Source organism: Callorhinus ursinus, unplaced genomic scaffold (assembly GCF_003265705.2).
Source record: "Callorhinus ursinus isolate GAN/ISIS: 27379988/994484 unplaced genomic scaffold, GSC_fseal_2.0 scaffold13, whole genome shotgun sequence".
Taxonomy (NCBI): domain Eukaryota; kingdom Metazoa; phylum Chordata; class Mammalia; order Carnivora; family Otariidae; genus Callorhinus; species Callorhinus ursinus.
This window is the reverse complement of record NW_027397075.1, coordinates 22671435-22695572: the sequence shown is the minus strand read 5'-3', so window position 1 is coordinate 22695572 and position 24138 is coordinate 22671435. Positions and strand designations below refer to the sequence as shown.

Sequence of the window (24138 nt, the reverse complement as noted above, 5' to 3'; positions counted from 1 at the left end):
TAAGCTAAGAGAATGAGATTTATAAAAATTTGCTAAGAAATCTTTTCTTCTTTAGTCAAAATACTATGAAGTCTCATAATTATCACATATAAGTTAGAACTGAAGGATTCCTTGTTTTGTTAAGCCTTGCACAATGGTGTATAGTTATTTGGTAAACTGATGAAGCATTAGCAAACCGGATGGTAGAATAAAATGTACAATCAATGTATAAAGTTCCAGAAACACTTTATTTAAAAATGGAGTTGTAAATGCATAACAAAATAACATAAGTAATAAATGTAACAAAAATAAATAAGGAGGATAATGTATTCATACAAAATAAAAATAACATAGTAAAAGGCCAAATGTTTATAATTGAACAAAACCGTGTAAACACTTAAAGGATAATGTAAGTTGAGTAGATGCTAATATTTTCCTAAACAACTCCTTACCTTCTACTTCCATGGGGATATAATCAGTACCCATACATTAAATAAAAGAGGGAGCAGTGGTGATTATTTTGTTTGACTTTTTCTTCAAATGGATTGACCCTGTTTTAATGTTTCACTTATTCCTTCAAAGCATTTGTATCATTCAATTCATGTTCTTTAAAACCTTTTTTTTCAGTCTTCCTTTATTAGACAGAATGGAGAAGTTAGCTTTACAAGGAGAATAGTTCATTTACCATTTTTTTTTAATTTAAAGAAAAATATGAGATTCATTATACAACAGACTTTTGTTTTTACATCTCTACAAAAAGGGTTTTTTTTGCATCTTTATTAACTGGCCCAACAGTACAGGAGTTTTTAAATCTTGTAAAGTTTTGAAGCATACAGAGTTAGGTTGTCTCTTGAAACCAATGTAGTACAGGATTATTGCTGAAATACTAAAGACCATTCATAAAAGTTGCAAAAGCTGCAGTTTTAACCTTTATAGACTGATGGGGTCAAGGTAGAAATCGAAGTCTACTAAGTAATATTTAAAGGAATTAAGATTCACCCAAATTATAGTGTTCTGGAAACACAAAGATAATCACTTTCTTTTAAAACTTATCCAAATGTGAAGTTACTGGAGAGAGAAAAAACAAGTTTACAGAAGGTATTTTTCCACGGGCTTCCTGTTTAGTAGCACAGGCCTGAGCCTTCATCGTTGCCGTGTTGCAGGGTCCTTACAAATGTGTAAGACGGACAGGATTTACTACTGGGTCCTACAGGGAAACACACAGAAGCAATTCTTTGCTTGGGAGTGAAACTATCAGCTAATCTTACGACTACTGGTTCTCCAAGTCTCCTAATGAAGAAAATTTTAACTTCATGATCATTTCAAGGGAACTTTTTTTTTTCAACAGTCACACATAAACTTGGTAACACAGGACCAATATATGTGTTCTCAGTTTAAAAAATATACTCCACCTAAGTCATCTAGTTCAATATTTCTAGTTATCATTTGCCCTAAAATGAGACAAAATCTTAACTTCCGTTAAAAAAAAAATTGAAAAAAAGTGCCAAATTGAGCTTTTTGAAAGTGGAGTAAAACACGGAGGGGTTAAAACAAATACAGTATTATCAATCTCCTATGTACAAAAAAGATGGTTAGTCCTTACTGATACAGAGCTATGTCCACCTACCACTCCCGGCAAATCTTAGTGCAAACATAATAGTTCATCTCCATAAACCCCAAGACAATTTACGTAGCAACAAAGTTATATAAATCACATATATGCTGGAAAATTTCAGAACACAGGAACGACTGTTTTGAAAGGTCAGTTGGACTGTGGAGAGTAATATGTCATTGTATCCAATGGCAATGAATACTAATATAAATCCTATTATTAAGAAGCAAATATAAGTGTTTAACAAATCTGTACAGATGAAGAGGAAGTCCATTTCGGGGAGCAGCTTGGCACAGAAGACATGGGGGTCAGAAATGTTGGGTATTTAATTTGCTTGTAGGTCACAGCATGGCTTAAAGAAAAAAAAACAAAGATCCATGAAGGGAAAGGATGCACTTACAGATTTTAATTTGAAAACCATAAAACCACAAAAAGCAAAACTGCCACAATCTGCTTTTTCCTACATGGGCATATGCGTGGTTTTCTAATGGCCTGAAAGGATTAATAGGATACCACATCATAGGTAAAAAATAAATAAATAAAATTAAGAAGACAGAGAGAACAAGACAGTAGCTGACCAAGCTGTCTTGTTTTGTATAAGTCAACACTATGCTGCTTCCAATACTCCTAGTCATTCCACGGGTACTCATTTTTAACGATGGAGAAAAAGTCATTCATGTACTGTAACGTCTTCCTCTTCCCCATCAGGGTTGAACCTATTGAAATGGATACTGAAATCAGCCTCAGACTCGGCATTCTCAAATTCAGCCGACACTGCGAGAGCGGCAGGATGGGGAGCCCTAGCTTCTGGCTGGCCAAGTGTCGGTGTCTGACCCGGGCTGCTGTGGTTATTCACGGGACTGGACTTCTGTTTTGGTGGAGATGGCAAGATAGAGCTGGGGAATCCCAGGTTGTTCAGAGCCTCCAGAGTTCCATCCGGGTCAATCATAGCATTGATTGCTGAAGGAAAAAAAAAAGGAATACGGGGGAAAAAGATAATTGTAGATGCAGTTAAATTTGGATGTGAACACTGCTTATCACTTGGACAATGTTTCAACTAAGGATGCTTGTATGAGCTTAAATTTGGCCAATCCTTTTGATACTGTATTTAAAACCCCATTTTTAATAATTTGGGGGCTGACCTCTACTGTAGACGATATGGACCTAAATGCTTTCTCTGGTGCCATGAACAGGCTCACATATGGGCCCTTGTGGAGTCTGTTGGCAGACTGAGATTGGAGAGAAAGATCTTTTTGAAATTTGCTTTCATCACTGTAGGGAAAACGCTGGCTGTGATTTCAATAAGCATTCCTAGCTGTATTACCACTCAGATAACTGGGGGTTCATTGCTAAGACGGGGTTCCAAGGAACTGGAAGGCTGGGGAGGCCGGGAGAACATCATCCCACTCTGAATGCTACTACAGCATGCTGTCGTTCATCCTGGTAAGAGTGTAGGGCCATCAGTGTGTGCCCCTGAGCTGCGGGGACGCCCTCAGAACCCGATGGCAGCTCCAGCAGGCCGTACAGACCTTGCTACTCCATGGGAGGGACCAGTGAAAGAGCAGCTTTCCATCCAAAAGATCCCTGAGTGATTTTCAACTTGGCATTGGGGAAAGTGGGGAGCTGGCAGAAGGAAGCACCTTTGATGTAAAAATTAAGAGGTCCTTTTCAAAGTATACTCCCCTTCCATCAGCTAACACTTTTCCCCATGGGGGTAAAACATAACCCTTCGGGGTGTGGAGACTGACCAGACGTTAAGATCATTTAGCGAGGACCAACATATTCTGCCTATGATAATTCAAGAAACAAAGACTGAGTAGAATCAGCAGTTGACTCTGGAAGCTACTTGTGCCATTGCAGACTTCTAGTTCAAGACACACACGGACATTCATGCCTGAGTAAGATCTGGTGCACACGGGGAAATAATGGCTGTCAAACTTCAGGAGGCAAACACAGTCTCTTTCTTCTCTCCCTCCTTTTCTGGTCCCTTTGGCCAATATGTGCTCTTTCCTTGTGGTTCACCCAAACAACTGTTATTTGTATCAGAATACAAGTTCATTTGGGTTATATCACAAATGTCAAACCAAATAAATAATGCCAATCGTCAATAAGCATTCTGAGCTGCATATTTTAATATTATTTTACATATTTTTCATATATTAGTATTTAGGTACATATAAAATAGCTAATATATATCATACTGTGAGTCTACAACAGCTAGCCTATATGCCCAAGATTTAACTTTACCTTTTTATTTATATTGGGTTTTGTTTTGTTTCTTTTTCTAAAGATTTATTTTGCGAGAGAAAGAGAGTGCATGTGCATGTGCGCACAAGCGTATGAGTGGGGGGAGGGGTAGAGGGACAGGGTCCCAAGCAGACTCCACACTGAGCTGGGGCCCCATGAGGGGCTCAACTCCATGACCTGAGCCAAAATCAAGCATCAGACAACCCGCTGAGCCACCTGGGCGCCCCTATTTATATTGGGTTTTAAAGCTTCCTTTTTAGGAATAATGTGGATATGCAGAACTATATTTTTATCCATATGTTATTATATTTAACCAAATCACATAACAGAATATTTTAAGAGATATCACTTAGAATGTACTTGTCTGAAATTGTTAGCTCTTCCTACTTAATTCAGTAATAAATGTACCTTGTAGCTGCTTTTCAACTCTTTTCAACTCCTGTAATATAGAAGAAATCTCCTGTAGGGAAAGCAATGACAAAAATTAGCTTACTGTAAGTAAAGCATTTTTATTTGATAAGCAATGAATCTCACAATCCTCTTATTTGCAACATTTAACGTTATCTACACAGCACTCTATCTGCAGCAACAAGATAGGAAATAATTATGATATCCAAAAAAGATTCAAATTTTAAAATCTTTAATGTTTAACTACAATTATTTTTTCAACAAGATAATAAAAGATGAAAAGTTCAAGATGATACTACTGTATAAGCAGATTTTGAAAAACTTGCATCGATCAACCTTGCAATAACTTTGTAAAAGTGCATAAGGATTTTCTTTGAAAAATGTATCAACTGCGACTTAGTTTTAGGATGACTCCCTAAACCATGAACACCTGTACAGATTCTTGAGGAGGAGACGAGCAATCTCCTTAGGAAAAGGAAATGATTCATGTCCACTTCTACTTGAGTTCGGCTCTTATTTCAAATTGCCTATTTATAATGTATAATCATTACAAGAACAAGAATGTATTAGTGAGAAACATAAAGTCAGTTCCTTCTTCATACCATTTGTAACTTTGAAACAATCAACATTTTAAACCCCTGTGAAAGATAGTGGAAGGCATAAAACTTCCCAAATCTGTGTATTTTCTCTTTTTAACAATGTAACAACACTTTAAAAGTAAGAATATCATTTCTTCAAGATAAACCTATCTCTTAAATGTTTTAATATTCAAGAAAAATTACCATACCATGCTTGAGGTTTTCACGATAGGGACTTCACTCTCAGCTCTTAACTTGCTTTCTATTTCATCCCAGTTCCGATCCTTGTCTTTAAATAATATTCTAAAAATCAAAAAAACATAAGCATTTTACTTTCCATGTTTTAAAAACCCATTTTAACAATAATATAAAAGCAATGTATCTTTTCAAAGCTCCACAAGGATAAATAAACCACTAAACATTACATAAACTATAAATAAAATACTGAACCAATATTACCAATAAACTTATTTAATTTATATTAAAGAGTAGTTATGAATACACATGTAGGATTTATACACATAAATCCTTTCATAGTTATCTTATTTATTGAAAACCAAATATAAATAAATATAGATGATATAACCCCCAAATTTTATCTAATATCTGTAATCAACCATAAGATGACCACTTATTAAAACACAATTTTGTTCAGATGGAACATATGCAGTATAAATGTATAAGATGAAAACAGACTGAATTAGATATGAAAAATTATTGATTGATTAAAGTGTGAACATTATTTTAAAGGCTGAAAATTGGGAGTAATTACTGTGTTTGTCTTTAAAAATCTTAATTTATGTTAGTATATTTGTATCAATAACCAATTAGGAGTTTAACACTATCCTTTTGATAAAAACAATTGCCAATAAAGATAATTATCCTGATGTTAGAAACTAAACTCTAATATCTTAACTTATAAAAAAAAGTATCACAGAGTTTTGATTTGCCTTTCAGAAGTAGTATCCTTCTCTCCCAATACTTTGGAATCTCTGAGACATGACTCAGCAATTTTAGAGTGATGGAAATAGTAGGCACCTTTCTGGTTTCTTTTAAAATTTCTCTACTGAGCCTGGAAATCTAATTTAACTGTCTTATATAAACATCAACACTGTACAAGTAAGTAAATTATTACTACTGGAAGTTGATCAGTATTTAAGTAGTACACTAATTTAAATTATTTGTATTTCTTCAAAGATCAATATGCCAAGTTCAACTTACTTTTGAAAAACATGAAATTCATCAACATCAAATCAAGTCTGGAACATCTAAAATTATACATCCCATGCTTAAAAGAGCAATAATGGTTCTAGAAACTGATATAAGAATATTCTTCTGTTAAATTTTCTAAACCCAAAAGACTAATAAACCTCCTGCCAGCCATCTAAGAGCTGATACTGTAATGACCAAGACATTAAGACAGGTAAGCAAATCATGTGATTTGTAAAAGAGTCACTTGTAGCATTAGGACTGGTGGGAAGAAAACAAAGACTGTTTCAGGGACCAACTGAGAACTACAATGGACTGGTATAATATAGCAAGTCTGCGCTTAGCCACACCGTGCTAAAAGTCCAGTGAATTCTGCCAGAATATGGTTGCTGGGTAAAATGCTTGGGCTTCTCAAACTGTTTTTTTTTTTTTTTAAGATTTTATTTATTTATTTAACAGAGAGAGACGCAGCGAGAGAGGGAACACAAGCAGGGGGAGTGGGAGAGGGAGAAGCAGGCTTCCCGCTGAGCAGGGAGCCTGATGCGGGGCTCGATCCCAGGACCCTGGGATCATGACCTGAGCCGAAGGCAGACGCTTAACTGACTGAGCCACCCAGGCACTCCAAGGGCTTCTCAAACAGTTAAAGGATACATGTATCACCTTTGCTGGAAATGGCTCAGAATGGTCACCTGAGGTTCCTGACTCACACACACAAAAAGCCCCCAGAGCTCTAAGCCACTGAAGGGATAAAAAACTTACTTTAAGACAATGCATAAATACTGTGGTATGGATTTAAGAAGCCAAACTTGGCATTTGGACTTTAGAAAGCGTACTCAAATACACTATTAAAATACTAAGGAAGCAGAAAACTAGATCAAGACATGACTTTAGCCCGGGCCATAATGGTTAGAACTTAACTGTCTTTGTTTAAAGGTCATTATAGATCTTTCAGAAAAAAAAAAAAAAAAAAAAAAAAAATTCACAGCTTTCGAATGATCTTCATGTATTACATTATGGATTCAAAATAGTAATCAGACTAAATGTCAGCATGGAAAACACAGTAAATGCCAAGGATAATTTCATTCAGTAATTTTTAACTATTAAGCTAAAAACCCTTTTTCCTAAAGCAGTTGGCTTTAGAATAAAAAGTCTCTGGTTCATATTCTAAGCCCTTCACTATCTATTCTCTGGCGCAACCCTCAATACCTGCAAATCAGGGTTACGAACTGGTAGTTTGCAAACAGGACCGTGCTCACAGCTTGAGGGTGTCACTTTCACACGGAATAGCATGAGAATGCTGTAAAACAGTTCTTGTATAAATATTTTCAGTTGTGTCCATAGAAAGTATTGGGGCAATTTAAACAGGCATATATTTAGGCCCAGGTAGGCATTTGAGTTTCTAACTCCTGGCATAAAACTTAAGGACCAGTCACTTCCCAAACTACCCTGGTATTCCACACAAAAGGCCCAGGCTCTCTCCCTTAGATTTGGTTATTAAAAACGATACCGATCTTTGAATACTACCTTCCATAAAGCCTCCCCTCATTGTCCTAGGTGAAAGTGACCCTTCTTCTGCCTTTACCTCTAACTGGGCACCAATCTATCACATGCCACCTTCTACAACAATTAACAGTAGATATGCTTTGCGCCTTGCTGGCCAGATTGTAAACTTCTTAAGAGTAGGGATGATGTTAGATTTTCCTGATTATCTTCCATAGAGCCTGCCATAGTGCTTTACACATAGTAAAAGTCAATGTTTACACTGAAGGCGACAAAATAACACCAAATTAACTCTACTGAGGCATTTTTACTTATTTTGTTTGTTTTCTTTTTTCACCTTTCTAAATTCTGTTAAATTTCTGAGACAGTTAGATTAATCCATCAACCAATGAATGAATGCGTTCTTTGATCTCAATTTTAATTAAATGTCAAAGCTACATGAAGTATTTTTCTCTGGAGAAAACTAGGGATGAGTTCAGAGTGGACTGAGGAACAGTCAATGGGAAGAAAGAATGGTACCAGTCAGGTGCACTATGAAAATCTACTGAATGAATAAAAGAGTGGATGGGGACCCAGTTAGTGTGGAAAGAGGACTTGTATTTCAGGAGGTGGGATGAAATGACAAGGGATTCCCCATTTATAGATGAGGAGAATTCAAAGTTTTCCAGTTGGCAGGTCACATGACCACACGAAGAGACTTACATGGCATTTCTACGGATAACACAGCGTATCAAGAGGACCCATATTTAACATTTTAGCCTTTCACAGCTTTTTAGGATAAAGTCCAAACTCTTTAATAAACTCAACTTTAAGGGATCTTTCCTTAACCTTTCCAGGGTTGACTGTCTCTCATCACCCCCAGCTCTCTTACTTTACCCAGCTTTTGACTATCTAACGCCATGCAAAATTTAGCTATATGGGTCATCCTTCCAAATTTACTGGAAGATAAAGCAAACCATTTTTATATTTTTTTAATAGCAGTTTAACACATACTTTAAATTGCCTGTTGTTTTTAAAAGAACACCTTAAACACAATATTTTAAAAAGACTTTTGAAATAGTTTTGGAAAAAAATTATCTAAATGATTTCTTTCAAATATAACTATTTGATTCAATAACATGATGTTCCATGCGTTTTTACCATGACTGGGTACTCATCAAACACTGATGAAATGTATTACTTCATCATATAAGCAATATAAAATTGTATTTGTGTGGAATATTATAATTCACAAACCATATTCAGACATGGTTTCATTACATCTTAAAATTTTAATGATAGGAATTAGAAATTAAGTCATAGCATCAATGAATTTCTGAAGTATTTTTACATAGATTTTACACCTTGAACCTTCTTTTATACCTTGAGCCCTTATCTTGATATCTCTTAAAAATGTACCAGTTTATCTCTTCACTTTATTGCCTTCTATGCCTTACCCTATTTTTTACATTTTAGATTTTTTTTGACAATACAGAACGTGGTTAAAAATATAAATCTTTCAGAAAAAACATACATATTATATAGAATAACTACTATGTGCATATGTGTACGTATATACATGTAATTCTTCCCTCCAGGTTCATTTCTTAAAAGTTTATACAAAGAACCTCATAATATATTTACTCTTATACACCTTGATGTCTTCACATAAGGATATCTTTACCTTTTCAAGACTATCAGTGAAGTGTATCAACACCCCTCCAAATACAGTTGAAATCTGAAGCATATTACCTTAACAGTGAAAAAGTGACTGCATGTTTGCCTTTCCTTAAGGAGTACCTTGTACATACAATTAATTTAAACAGTTATTTTAATGACTACCATTATGTTGACATCCAGTTTTTTCAATTTACCCTTATCAATTTTCACACGTCCCTATGAGTTTTAAGTAAACTTAACTTCCTACAAAATAATTTAATATTCACTCATTAACCAATAGTTACATAGTATATTCTAGGTACTTTATCATTAAAGACCACTGCTCTCATGGAATTTATATTTTAGCTCATGTATTTGAGTACATCCACCTGGATGAAGTTAGCAGTTTCTGCTATCTCCATGTGATTTGTCTTCATTATTTTGCTTTAATTATCTGATTTTATTATTCACAACTTCTATTCCAACCAAGCCCAATCACCCCTCTTTCCTTTTTATTATTAAAATCACTAGTTACACAGGATAAAAAGCATAATAACAATGCAATTTCACTGGATCCTTTCTAAATTAATGTGTACATTTTAAGGTTTGCATTTGGTTTTAAGGAAATTAAATTAGTTGCATGCTATTTATGAATAACATATTCTATAATTTCTGACTGGGCTTATAAGTGAGCCTACTGTTTTTATCTTCATCATATGCAGTGATTAAACAATCAGCACTCTAATATCATCTTAGGTGAGGTCTGTCTATGCGTTCCCCAGCAACTATGTCACTTCCGAGGCTGCTGATCCCATCATCTTCTACCACGGTCACCGAGCTCCCCTTCGCCATGACAACCCATCCTCCTAGGAGCTGCCAATACAGCAGGCAGCCAGACAGATCAAGTCCATCCAGTGAAATTTGTAGGGTCTAATCACATGCTTACTTACTAATGCCAGGAGTCAGGCATGCCTCAAGTTTGGCTCAAGTACGCAATGCAGTTGAAGGTGATGAAATTGTTATTTTGAATTTAATTCCAATAACATTATATTCTAAAACTAGGACATACTGGAAGGATTATTAACCAAAGGAATAAATAAATGAAATAAACACTGATTAAAAGCACCTTATATGGGAATGAAGTCTCCAAATTTAATCAGATGGAACGATTTTTGACTGTGTATTATTTGTCCAGCACAGTTCTGAGGCCCTCATGACTGAGCGCACAAGGCAGGCAAGTATGCAGGTATTCTGAGTCATACAGGATTATGCACACTGTCCTCTTTACTGATGAAGAAGAGGAAACTAGCCTCAAGTTTCAGGCCTTATAAAAGAAACCCCAAAGGTCTGTTAATTTAAAATACTTAGTTATTTTGTGAAGGAGTAAACTGTATCTGGTTATTAATAAAATTAAGTAATTGTAGCTGTTAACTCTCCATTATAAAGGGCTGACTATTGAGTCTTTTGTTTCCCTTTTTGCCTCCCTTCATGTGGCCTAGCTTCTGGCAATTACTTAAATCTAAAGAAGAGATGGAACGTGACGGGGGCAGCAGGTTTGAGTAACTGAACAGTACCTGATCTTTCCAGCTGTTTTATCTATAGACTGTCTTATCTTCTTGGAAAACTGAAAGACGGACGATAGCAGCAGATTATCTCCCATGACCTGAAACATACAAAGAAACTAAATTAAAATATTATCACTGTATTGTATAACCACCAAGAACACTAGTCACAGCTCACTATGGTTAGGGGCATTTAGTATTTATGCTAATTTTAATTAAAAAAATCAATGAGGAATGTCATTAGAGTTATGTATAACTAAACTGAGAAAGAGAAATAAATATCAATAAAGGGGTTCCTTTTCTTTAAAGTAACGTGTCCAGTTTCCATACTATTTTGGTCATATCACTTTTAAAAAACAACCCATATTATCCTATGTTCAATTACTATCATGATCCCATCTCTCATGCCTCCAATTCAAATGATCAAAAAAAAGGAAAATACGAATAATTTCGAACACTAAGTTTATTATCTAATCTTTCACCAAATAATATGAACATAGAGATCAAGAAGATTACAATCCTTACTTTTTGGGGCAGAGACTAGTGGGAGAGATACTTTTTAAAAATTTACTCCAAAAATGAATTTTTATGATGGACATTCGTACCACCCTAGTTGAAATTTATGGGCAAAACTAGGGTTGGCAAACTTCTTCCGTAAAGGGCCAGAGAGTGAAGACTTTAGGCTATCTGGTGTCACAACTACTAACCTCATTCTTGTGAAAGCAGCTATGGATAACACGCAAACAAGTGGGCTTGGCTGTGCTGAGATAAAGCTTTATTTACAAAAACAAGTGGCAGGCTGGATTTGGTCTGCAGAAGCTAGAAAAGGGACTGAACCTGGGGCTAGATGTGAGCTCCCAAATCACCTCCTTGTATTTCAGAACTGTATCTAGACTCTGCAAGACCATCCAGAAAATAAGATACGGCCTTGGAGGTTAAGAAGCGTTCAAGACCAGTGCAGGAGTTAAAAGTATATAGGAAAAAGAACATTAATAAGTGCTAAATTTTGTTTCAGTGCCACACAAATTCTAATGAAAGGGAGTTCAGTGAACGGTGGCATAAATATGGAAGGCACCATGGAAAACGAGAACCTAAGAATGACAAGGGTTTGAAGTTAGTGTGGGATAAAAAGTTACTTAGGATGTGATCAGCAACAAACAGGCAACAAAAGGCTAAATAAACATAATGGTATTTTATGGGCCTTGAGGAAACAAGCCAAAGCAAGAGGGGAGAACATCAATTACTTAGGCCAGGACAAGAGTGTGTTTTAAAACCATCCAGGATATTGCAGTGGCAACTATGGAGCTGGCTACATGCTCTCCCTTTGGACATCTTTTTCTACTCCGTACTACTGCAAAGATACACATTCTTACATACTAACTTTTAGCTCCTGTTCCTTAAATCCAGGAATTCACAGGATGCCAACCTATGATCACACCCTTCCTGTCCACTGCTACTTTCTATATTCTCCTTCTACCCACACCCTAAGCCTTTACCTGTACCACTGCCGCGTGGCATTCCTCAATTAGCTCTTTCCACGGTGCTATTTGAAATAACCATTCTTTGGTGAATAAACTCCTCTATATCCCTGAATTTTTCCCACACTCATTTCATCTAATTTCCATTATCATAAACCTTTTCAATAAGCCTCTCTATACCTGACTTGTCATGGCCACATTTATTTTATTTTTTTTAATTTTTTATTGTTATGTTAATCACCATACATTACATCATTAGTTCTTGATGTAGTGTTCCATGATTCATTGTTTGTGCATAACACCCAGTGCTCCACGCAGAATGTGCCCTCTTTAATACCCATCACCAGGCTAACCCATTCCCCCACCCTCCTCCCCTCTAGAACCCTCAGTTTGTTTTTCAGAGTCCATTGTCTCTCCTGGTTCGTCTCCCCCTCCGACTTACTCCCCTTCAGTCTTCCCCTCCTGCTATCTTCTTCTTTTTCTTTTTTCTTAACATATGTTGCATTATTTGTTTCAGAAGTACAGATCTGTGATGCAACAGTCTTGCACAATTCACAGCGCTCACCATAGCACATACCGTCCCCAATGTCTATCACCCAGCCACCCCATCCCTCCCACCCCCCACCACTCCAGCAACCCTGTTTGTTTCCTGAGATTAAGAATTCCTCATATCAGTGAGGTCATATGATACATGTCTTTCTCTGATTGACTTATTTCACTCAGCGTAACACCCTCCAGTTCTATCCACGTCGTTGCAAATGGCAAGATCTCATTCCTTTTGATGGCTGCATAATATTCCATTGTGTATATATACCACATCTTCTTTATCCATTCATCCGTCGATGGACATCTTGGCTCTTTCCACAGTTTGGCTATTGTGGACATTGCTACTATAAACATTGGGGTGCATGTACCCCTTCGGATCCCTACATTTGTATCTTTGGGTCACATTTATTTTTAAGAGAGTTTAACAATTTTTATCTGCACTGGTTCACAGGTACACAATTAATCATAATTCTTAATTCGTGATATAAATCACTAGTCCAATTTGGACCACTTTTTCTTTCTCTTTAATAATGATAAATTATAAATTATAAACTTATGATAAATCTAACAGCCAAAACAAAAGCTAGAATGCAGCAATAACCATGGAACAGAATAGATGGCCAAAAATACGCATTCCCTCCCAAAGAAAGAGGATACTTGCCTTTGAACTCCATTATGTGACTTGGTTTCACCAATGGGATATTAGCAGACACGACATGAAGATGAAATATGCCTGCATGGTGGGGCTTGCTCTCTTGTGCTTCTGATATAGCCATGACAAGCAGCAGCCTTGGCTAGCCAACTTGTCCAAGCAATATGAGAGACACATGGACAGAGCTGGACCCGACCTACAACTTTTAATTGTCCAGCTGGGCTGGACCAGTTAACTCACAGGTGTGTAATAAATACACGCTTACCACTCTACACCACTGAGATTTTTGTGGTTTGTTATGCAGAAATAGCTGACTGATGTAATCTACCACTAGTCATATGGTTTCCTCCATCCTATCTCCCTGCCGCCCTCCACCCAGGTTAAACAGTATCCTGAAGCCCATTCATCATTCCCTTGCCTTCCTTTCCATATCATTTTGGTACATCTATTTCTGTCCTAAGTATATATTTTCATTTTTAAAAAATGTATGACAAAGAATCACATTATATATACTCTTTTGAGAATTACTTTTCTCATTTAATGTTATATGGCTAAAATTCATCCCTATTGTGGCATATTGCTGTAGTTCATTTGTTTTGATTACTCTGTAATTATTCAATTTGTAAACATACCAGTTTATATGTTCACTTTTCTGCTGATAAAAACTGTTAGATTGTTTCCAAGTTTTTGTTATTGTCCACAGCGGTGCTGTAATATTCGTTTGCATGACTACTTCTGTCAAATAGGAATGGGTGTCTCCTGAGTATGTACTAGCAGTAAAACCATGTGGTATGATCATGGGATATGTTTATGTTCAACTTTAGGAAATAATGTCAACCGTTTTTCCAAAGTGACTGCAGCAAATTTAACCTCCACTGCCACACGAGAGTCTATGTATCTACATTCTCAAACACTTAATATTTTAAAAGACTTTTAATTTGTTCTCAATTGAACAAGAATCACACTGTAGTCTTCAAATGTATTTCTCTGAATACTCAGGAAGTTGAATATCTCTGTATTTTGAAGATCTTAGGTAATTTCTCTTCAGTGAAATGCTGTTCATGTCTTTTGGGAGATTTTTCTGTTGGGTTGTTTTTGCCTTTTTAGGTTGATTGGTAGGACTTCTTTATTCTGTATACTAATCCTTTGTTGACTGTATGTTTCACAAAAGTCCTTTAATGCACTCTAATTTATCAATCTTTTAAAGTCACAGCTTTTTGTGTCTTTTAAGAAATCACCCCTGACTATAATGTGAAAGACCTGTATTTTTTACTAAAAGTTTTAAAGTTCTGCTTTTGTGCCCTTTAGAAACGTAATTCATTTGTAGTTAATTATTTGTACATGACGTGATGTCAGGATGAAATTTCATTCTACTCATAAGGATAAGTGCTTTTTTCCCCCAGCCCCATTTATCAAACAGTTCCTCCTTTTCCCACAACAGGACATGCCTCCTCTGACATTTGTTAAAGTTTATGGTTACTTACTTCATCCCTACTCCAGGTTCTCCTCCTTGTAATTGTTAAATGATCAGGGGGCTCTGTTGGCTGAGGTCTTGGATCACCAGACCGACAGTTGTTTCCTTCTGGTGTTTTAGAATGAACTAATGGAGGGATCTTTCGGAAGTTGAGGCTTTCATCAAAAACACGATCAACCAACTAATAGGACAAAAGCAGATCCTTATGAGAATAATTTGGAAAAGTACCGATACTGGCAACATAATTTTCTTTTTTAGACAGAAGTTATTCCATTATCAGGTAGTAACAGAAGCATGATATCTTCAATAAACCAATTACTCTTTCTTTTTATAAGTACTTTAAAGGTACCTGTTTAATAAAATAGATGTTCATCTACATAGATTTTATTTTTTAAAATCCAAAATACAGAACTATGCTAAATTCAATTCTTCAATGGATAAGATTTTCCCCAGATGGAAAACAGATGCTAAGCAGAAAAAGCTGAGCCATGTAGATGGACAAGTTTATTTTATTCACATTGCCTTACCAATGTAAAATAATGTTTCTTTTCCTTTTAGTTTCCTATCTTGTTTTTTTCCTCCCCAAATCCAGGTGCCAAATTTCTTCACAGATACATAAATTGTGAATTCCAATTAAGTTTACAAAAGGAAAAAAATTTAAATCCACAGAATAAGTGTTTTGGTCTTAGGTAAACTTTGAACAATGCTACAGAAATGACATATTCTAGTAAAAATGACATACTGCCATCTACAGTGCAAATTATACAAATACAATACAAAGTAACTCAGGTTTACTGAAGAAGGAATAAACTTTAGTACAATATTCAGAGATAAAAAGGAAAAAATGAAAGTCTATTCAATGAAATGTCTGAATAATTTTACTGGGTCTGAGTGAATGTATAATCATGTTAGGTAAAATTTAGTTAGATAGCTGAGAAAGTAATAGCTTATAATTTTAAATGTACCAGAAGAATTGTGTATGTCTTGCCACCAAGAAGATCCTTTTGTTTTTCACCAATGAGGATGATTTTATATACATTTACAATTGATCAATGTGGTAACAAAACTCTACACAGATTCATGAAAGCTCATTTACCAAATCAGACAATACGTGAAGGGAAAAAAAAAATGACCATTAAAGAACTAGATTATAAAAGGAATGTAACAAAAAGCAAAGGAAGAAAATATTATTAACACAGTTTATCAGAATCAAATTTGTCAAAAAGGCTAGCCATTTTGGGCTACTATTGAGGACGTTATTTCATAAAATTAAGGGAAGCTCATTAGAGGCTGGCATTTTTTTTTTTTCTGTAAAAGGCTAGATAATAAATATTTTAGGCTTTGCAGTCATACAGTGTCTAACTACTCATTTCTGATACTGTGGCACAAAACAGCCAGATAATTAAACAAAAGAATGTGGCTTTGTCCTAACAAAACTTTTAATTCTTTCTCTCAAATGCCAATCTTTTGCTTGCACCAGATCAAGAGAGCCAACGTGGCAGAGTACCATTCATTTTATATTATCCGTTAAAGGCACCTTCTGGAGCAAGGTTATGCAGATACTGGCCCCTGGAGCTGGAGGGCAGGAGGCCCTGGTTTGGGAAGGGCAGTAGTCCACACATGCTACCTTCTGTTCCAGAATTTACAAGAATGTTTCAAAACTGAATATACATGTATTTTTGTCTGTGTGTATAAATACCTATATTTCAACTTTCAAGTATCCTTGAGTCTATATGTGTATTTTTCAACAGAATTATTTAAAGTAGTGAAAACTGTGTAATTTTCTCTGCATTTGCTAGTAGAGATATCTACTGGCTAACTGGGCAGAAAGATACCTTTTTTAATTGAAGTATTTTCATAGCCAAACTTTACAGAAACACTATACAATCATTTATCAAGTTTTAGTTTGCTTTTTGGATGCCATTTATAGTCACACTTTAAAGTGAAACCATACGCCAATAATTGGCTGACAAAAGTGCTTGTTTTAAATAATTTTACAGCTTCCTGTTAATAGTAGACCAAATGTTAGCCCTTGCTGGTTTTGTTACCAAAAAAAAAAAAAAAATTTTTTAAACCAAAGTTGGAAAATGCAGAGCTTCATGCAAACAGGAAGGGTGGATGTAACTAAAATAAACTAAGCAAAAAGCTAAAAGCAAAAGAAATAAAGAAAAGAAAGAACCTTATGCATTTCTCCATGAAGATCTCCTACCTCTTCTCTAGTGTCTATGGCAGAGCCAGGGGTGGTGGCGGCAGTGCTTACTGTGGTACTAGGGGCAGTGCCTGACGAAGTCACTGAGTCTATCTCTCCCGCTACATCGTTGATCTCCCGAGCAATGAGAGCAAGATCCTGGCTGATCCTGGTAGTAATTGTAGAAAGGAGGTTTAATCCCTTTTAAATAACAGCTCCACAAACAATCATTTGTGACAGAATCAGTTACGTAAGTTGTGTATCCAAGTAAAGATTTGTACCAAAAACTTAAGATTTTTGGGAAATCCTTTTAACTATTTGGATACTAAAAGTCCTACACTTTAATTCTAAAAGTTAATAAAACTAAATTCACATAAACTGTCACTTTGAAAAATATGTTAAACACCCAGAAGTAGTGATATGTCTTTTAAAATACACCCATTAGTGTTAATGACCAGCTTTAATAGAAGGCAAGCGTAAAGAGAGCCCAAGGAGTCGCTGACCCTGGATAAGAAAGCAATTACAACTTCATTTTCACTAACCTTCAAATGAAGCTTAGCATTTCTTTCAGTTATAAATACAAGTAACAAACAATAGTGGTATTTTTTGTGGTATTTCCACCAACAGAAATCACATTATAGTTGCTATAGGTATCTCAAAACAATCAGTCATTACTACTTCAAAATTAAACCCACGGCAGTCATGAAACCCACAGCAATAATGTTCCAGTTAGTATGTTAACAAAGAACCATATATTGCTCTGTCACTTTAAAAATATTTTGATAACATTACAAACAAATGCAGTCATATTGAAACACAACTAAGAATTTTATGTTGATGCATTCAGGAGCACTATCCTGAGAGGAGCTCCATAAGCTTCCCCAGATGGCCAAAGAGGTCAGTAACTCCGACTCAGCCCGTCACGCTACGCACGGCACGTCACAGTAACACTGGGTCATCTGAGAGTCACAAAGTTCTTGTGAGGTAGGACTTCTCTAACTGAATGTGAATCAGGACACATTCTCAGAGAAAGTGAGGGGCTTGATCATGACAACACAACTTACAAATAGCTAAGGCAGGGCCAGATCCCAGGTGCAGAACCCATTTCCAAAGAGCCATTTATTTGTGCTATCAAGCCACACGGACTGAAGAACTAAATAAATATTATCAGTGATAAGCAAAAGAAAAAATTGAATTTTTTTCCTTTACTGTTATTTTTTAAGAGGAGAAACTTAATAATCTACCACTGATATTCCTGCTTTTCTCAAGAGAGATCTCAATTCAATGAGATATGAAAGTTTTCCAAGTTATGCATCTACTGAACTCAATTTGGCTACTTCCACAGGGAAGGTTTTGGAATGGCAGAACATTCTTAAAACAACACGTGAAAGCTTCTGCAACTTTAAAATCGAAAGCAGGTAAAAAGTAACGTTTTTTTTAACTTGGGCAAAATGTAAGCTTGAAAGACTTTCAAGGAATTCAGTCGTTGCATTAACAATTTAACTACAGATTTAAAAAGAAGCTAAATGGAAGCTTATGGCCTAATAGACACAATCTGTGGTCAATTCCTTTATTTACCAATACAAAAAGTTAGGAAGAACACCAATAAATATGTTCTGATCTCTTATAAGCTTAGAATTAATATAAGGAGCACATTATATTATATATGATTATGTAATGTATATTACAATAGAGTCAAAAACACTACATGATAATGAGCACCCCTAGAAAGAAGCTTTATACTCGTCAACTCACTTCATTCTCACAGCCACCCTGTAGGAGAGGTATTCACCATCTTGTTTTACATCTTGTTTTACAGATGAGGAAAATAAGGCTTAGGAGAGGTTATATGAGCGTTTTTTGGTTAAAGTCACCAATAAGTGGCGTTAACTAGATCTTTTTATTATGTCATGCTACATCTCACATTATCAGTCCACATGTAATTTTTAAAAACAGTTAACAAACTGTTGATATAATTCTTCTGGAAAGAGTTTAAAGTGTTCTCTTACATACTATACTCAACTCTTGCATTTCTGAAATAAATGAACTAGGATGAAAAACAGAATAACCAAACTTAAAAGAGACAAAAAATAGATAAGCATGAGTTTATCCAAAAATCCACTTTTGGTTTCAAGTTTTTTTTATGCAGACCCTTGTACAGTGAAGCTTCTGATATTTGTAGACAGCAGTGTGAGCTAATTAGAAAAAAACAAGTTAAATAAAGAGACAATAGCAATCTCAACAGGTTATGCAGTAAAAACTATACTAACACGAATAACTAATGTACACACACCACACTGTAAACTGTTCAGTAGTAAGCACCCCAAAGCCTTCTTTTAATTTGCAAGTTTATCTTGTACATGCCAGTTGTTTCTTTATGTGACAATTTCTATCTTAAAGTTGGCTCAATAATACAGACCATTAAATTGGTTTAAATCCACACTGCTTAAAAGTCTCAGCACCTACTAAAAACCAGCATTAGGAATTCTAAAGAGCAAAATTATGAAGAAAACCAAAGTAATGAGTATCTTCAAGTAAAAATGACAGATTTATATAATTCAATAAATAGTATGGACCTCTTCATACAGCTCTTAAATCTAAGCTTACTAATTCCATAATGATGCTTCTAGGTTACGCTCACTGGAATATTTCATAATCTTGTATCTGTATACTTTTTTTTTTAACTGCAAGCTTATAATCCTTGTTCTTATTCTTAGTCTCCACCCCCATCAAATCTGCTAGAGGAGGAAATTCTAAAATGATACAAACATTTTATTTGGAGCTTTGCAATCCATCTGTTTTCCTTGCTTTCAGATATATGGCTGAAAAATACGCCTTAAAAAAATAAAATCCCAAAGGCAAGTTGTATAAGTGTAGTGCTGCTAACAAACTAGAGGGAAAAGGCATAAAGCCATTAGAGATTAAATGGCCTGGCCATTTAGCAGTCCTGCTACAGATAACGAGGTACAGAGACAGTGCTGATAGAATGCATGTGGTAACAAGATGGAAGCAAGTGAAAAGGTCACCTCGAGTTCCTGGGCACTGTCCCCTCTGCAATATCTCTTTTCTGCATGGGGGCAGGGAAGTGGGTCCAGGTATTTTGGTCTGGGGCCCAGGGCTTCAAGAGGGTGAGCCCTCGAAGGGGAAGCAGACATACCCTCTAGCTCCCTCAGGTACCTCCTGAGCAGGTGCAGTGAGATCTCTCCTCCACAGGAAGGGGAAAGGATGGGAGGAAGAGAGCTGTCGCCAGCCATGCCCACAAGAATAACAAATGGGTTGAAATTCACCGCAGGCATCCTGCAGGCTCATAATAATTCACGGATCCTGAAGGACATACAGGCCTGTCCCCTAACTGGCTTGCAATACCTCAAAAATTAGTCTCACAGAAAGCTATCTGTATGGCAAAATAAAATGTTTAAACAGCACAATGAGAATAAAAGGGCATGTTGTCAAAGAATTATAAGCAATTACAAGTAAATGGTCATTAAAGATCAAAAAACATAAACATTAAAGAAATGAGCCAGGAAAAAATGTAATTCACAGAAGTCAACAAAGAAAAAAAAAAAGATAAATACCATTAAATTATGGTAAGAATTTATTTTTTTAAAGCACCTATGGACTATTATATATTATGTTCTTCAATAATGTTGCCAAATGTAAAACTTGAAGATCAGGGTCTTAAACTGAAGGCAGAAATAACTATAGCATGTAAACGGTGAAAATGTTTAGGTAACTTATGGTATAAAACATCACAGTAAAATTTAATATCTTACAAACTTAAAAAAACGTATTTTAACTACAAGAGCATCTGTTTGAGTGGAGCCTCTCTTCAATGTTCAGCCATGACAAGGTACTAATTAAAAATCACATCTGCAGCATGAATTTTTATTACATAACCTAAAGGTTACACTAAACAAATGTATTTAATATTCAAATTAATTAATAAAGGATTGAATTAAATTGTGCCTAATGAACTCATACAAGTGTGAGTAAAAATCCACCTCCTCTAATTCTCCCCAGAAAACATGAGCAATATATTACCTCTTTGGAAGATAAAAGGAAAGTAATCAAAAATTCAGCTGCACAATTCTTAATTATGTAAGAATTAAGGTAGCTGACACTACCTTTCAAAAATGGTATCTAGAAACAAGAAAGGGGGGCTGCAACCAAAATAAATTCGTTCTACAATGTTAGTAGCATTGGCATTAAAAACATGAACCGAGAGAAATTGGATGGCGAGCAATACTTTGGAGGAAGACTAAGTTCATAGCTACCTGCAGATTTCATTTCTTGGACTATTTGTACAAATCCCACAAAAGCTAAAATATGTTATCAAGTTGAAACACTGACAAAAAATTTCAACTCTTAAAGATGACCCATTAAAAACCAACCTGGCTATCTCTTCTCGATGAGCAGTCCAATCTCGGATGTAGTCTTCCTGTTCTTTGATCCGGTGCTTGAACGAAGAACTAGTAGGCATTGTTGACCCAGAGCTCTGCAACCGAGTAGTTTTCAGGGCTGGAGAAGTACGTAGACGAGTATGTTTAGGGGAATTACGGTTTGATCCAAATTCATCTTCTGAGGTGGAAGCATAATCAGTAGGAAAGCGCCTCCATCTTGAATTTACTAAATTAGTTTAATTATTAAAAAAAGAATTATTATGTTACCTTTTAAAGGAGAAAAAAATCATGATTTCAAAAACACCATGAGACACACACAGCACAATTTTCAATAACTGACATACACATATCTCACAAAAATCATAAGTCTACTACTTCTTAAAGATAGAAACAATACATTTTGGTGAATTAAAAACAATGAGTAATCAAAAACAACTGAAAGAACATGTTTTCTGTAGTATGGTGAATAAAACACTCAGATGACAAATTCACTAATGATAAACAACTAAGCAAGCTCTATTCATAAATGTTTAACTTGAGTACTTTTTAGTTGCAAATATTTCTCATTTGAGTGAAGATATGGATTTTTTTTAAATGACAGTAACATCGACAACAACAAAAATAAAAAAAAGGGAAAAGATTTCCTCATGCCACATAGACTTTCAACATGGAGATGGTAAAAACCTCTTTTCCCAACATACAAATGTGCATAATTCCTGCTGTGGAAATTATGCTTTTATGGCAGAAAAAAAACATTACCTCTGTCATTCAACATCCTGTTATGCTATGATTGGAAAAAATCTTTTTACATGGTAAAAACACAACAAAGCATCTTCAGTACAACTCTCTGCCACTTTGACACCAAAAGCATATGGTGAAAATAGACAATGACATAACACCTACAAGGAGCAAAGCTCTGTAGAGCTATTCTCACAACCACTGACACTGAAAGCACAGGAGGTACTGTCAATAGTCACATTAAAGAAAGTGGCAATCACTTTCTTATTTAAGGTTAGTAAAGACACTTAAGAGATGGCATTGCTGACACATCTGAAAAATCAGAAGACAAATTAATTTCACTACTACTGTTAATGGGAGAACCAAACATACAAATAATTTGTGAGGCACAGGATAGAGGTCAAAAACAGGGCAATGATGGCTGATTCATGGTAAACTTCACAAGGGCCGGAGCCATGCCTGTTTAATCTACTCCAGCACACCTAGCACCTGGCAGACTGTCTGGCTAGCAAATGTTTAATAACTACTTTTGAATAAATGAATGAATTCCTAGATACTGACCATTTGCTTTTCTCAGGTTAGGAAAAACCTACTGAAAAGCATGAGATGTTTTTGGTGGCTAAAGTGACAAAAACTTTGTACCCGCTAGTAGTTCCAACTGCTATTAATATTAGAGAAGTTTTCTTTTTCTTTCCCTTTCTCCCTCTCTCCCTCTCTCGCCACTTCTTTTAAAACAGGAACTGACCCTAGGCTGCACAGGTTGGTAGAGTCTAAAATTCCTTCATCCTACTTCACTGGAATTTTATACTTCTCCTATCTTTTCCTCCCCAAATCACATTTTTGCCTCTGGGACTCTGGTAAGGCTCAGGTGGCTGTCAGATAAACTGATGATCATTGCCACCAGAATTGTTTTAAGAAGCAGAGAAATCTATAATTGGGAATATGCCCTGTATCAGAGCCTACCCATTTGTCCTGATTCACACTCTCATTTGAAGCTCGTGGAGCTTGGAACAAGATTTATGCATATAAGAAGATAGAAGAAACTTCATGGCTTTCTGAAGAAGTGTATGCAAACACATACACAGAACTGCAGGTAATTACTCATAGTGTCTTTTGAAGGCGGTAGTCAATATATTTTCTGGTTTTACCATTATAAGATAATTCATTAATATAAAAATACTTTTACCACAGTGGAAAATTACTATTTTAGACATCTAAAAAACCCTACAAATTGAACTGACCCTAATACTTGAAAACAATTTCAGAAAAAGTTTAGGAATAAGAGCAAAAAGGCTTTAGGAAAAAAAATTAGAAATATTGCAATGTTTATACTTCTTAATAAAGGCATTTCATTAAACATTAAATGTTTATTCATTTTGCTACCTTAGAATATTATTCATAGAAAACAAGTTCACAAGTAAGAAAAAGATGATTCGTTAGATTAAATTTCCCGATTTTTTGATTTGGAAACTATGGAAACCATACTTATAACAACTGAAAGTTGTTTGGGGTGAAAACAAAACCAATAGTAAAGAGTTGTAATAAACTGCAGGAGATGTGAAAACATAGGTAGGCATGATGGAGCTAAGCTCGTTCACTCGGGCATAACTCAGAAAGCATGGCTGCTTTATTTCATGGTGGCACAACACATGAAAGCAGGAGGAGAAACTGAGAAGCCAGTGCTAGGTGTTAGGTGACAGTATGTAAGTAGAGCCACATGAGAATCAACTTTTAATAGTGTGAATCTCAAGATCACAAAATAATTACATTTTGGAGGGAAAAAAAGAGAAAAACTCCTTTTTCAAACGACATTCATAAAGTTCCCATTTATTTTTACAGGTCTATCTAGAGGCCAGTAAGATTGGTGAAACTTGATAATATCTTCACAAAGAAAAGCAACCATAAGAATAAAGCATAGCTTAGAAACTG

The 24138-nt window shown here is 35.6% G+C and overlaps 1 protein-coding gene across 12 annotated transcripts in view; it reads right to left on the bottom strand.

The window, feature by feature from the left end:
- Positions 1-208: 208 nt before the first annotated feature.
- The window catches only part of CEP170 (centrosomal protein 170), a 137966-nt gene continuing 114036 nt past the window's right edge, over positions 209-24138 (bottom strand). For 5 of the 12 annotated variants that reach the window (XM_025877569.2, XM_025877573.2, XM_025877576.2 and 2 more), the window contains 7 exons: positions 21463-21697; positions 17063-17240; positions 14894-15064; positions 10746-10834; positions 5034-5127; positions 4247-4298; positions 209-2551 (listed from right to left, as the gene is read on the bottom strand). In XM_025877569.2, the coding sequence (XP_025733354.1) occupies positions 2262-2551; positions 4247-4298; positions 5034-5127; positions 10746-10834; positions 14894-15064; positions 17063-17240; positions 21463-21697 (1109 nt within the window). In that variant the 3' untranslated portion in view covers positions 209-2261. Of the gene's footprint in view, positions 2552-4246; positions 4299-5033; positions 5128-10745; positions 10835-14893; positions 15065-17062; positions 17241-21462; positions 21698-24138 lie in introns of those variants that run through there. The other 7 variants (XM_025877570.2, XM_025877577.2, XM_025877572.2 and 4 more) reach the window with 5 other exon arrangements.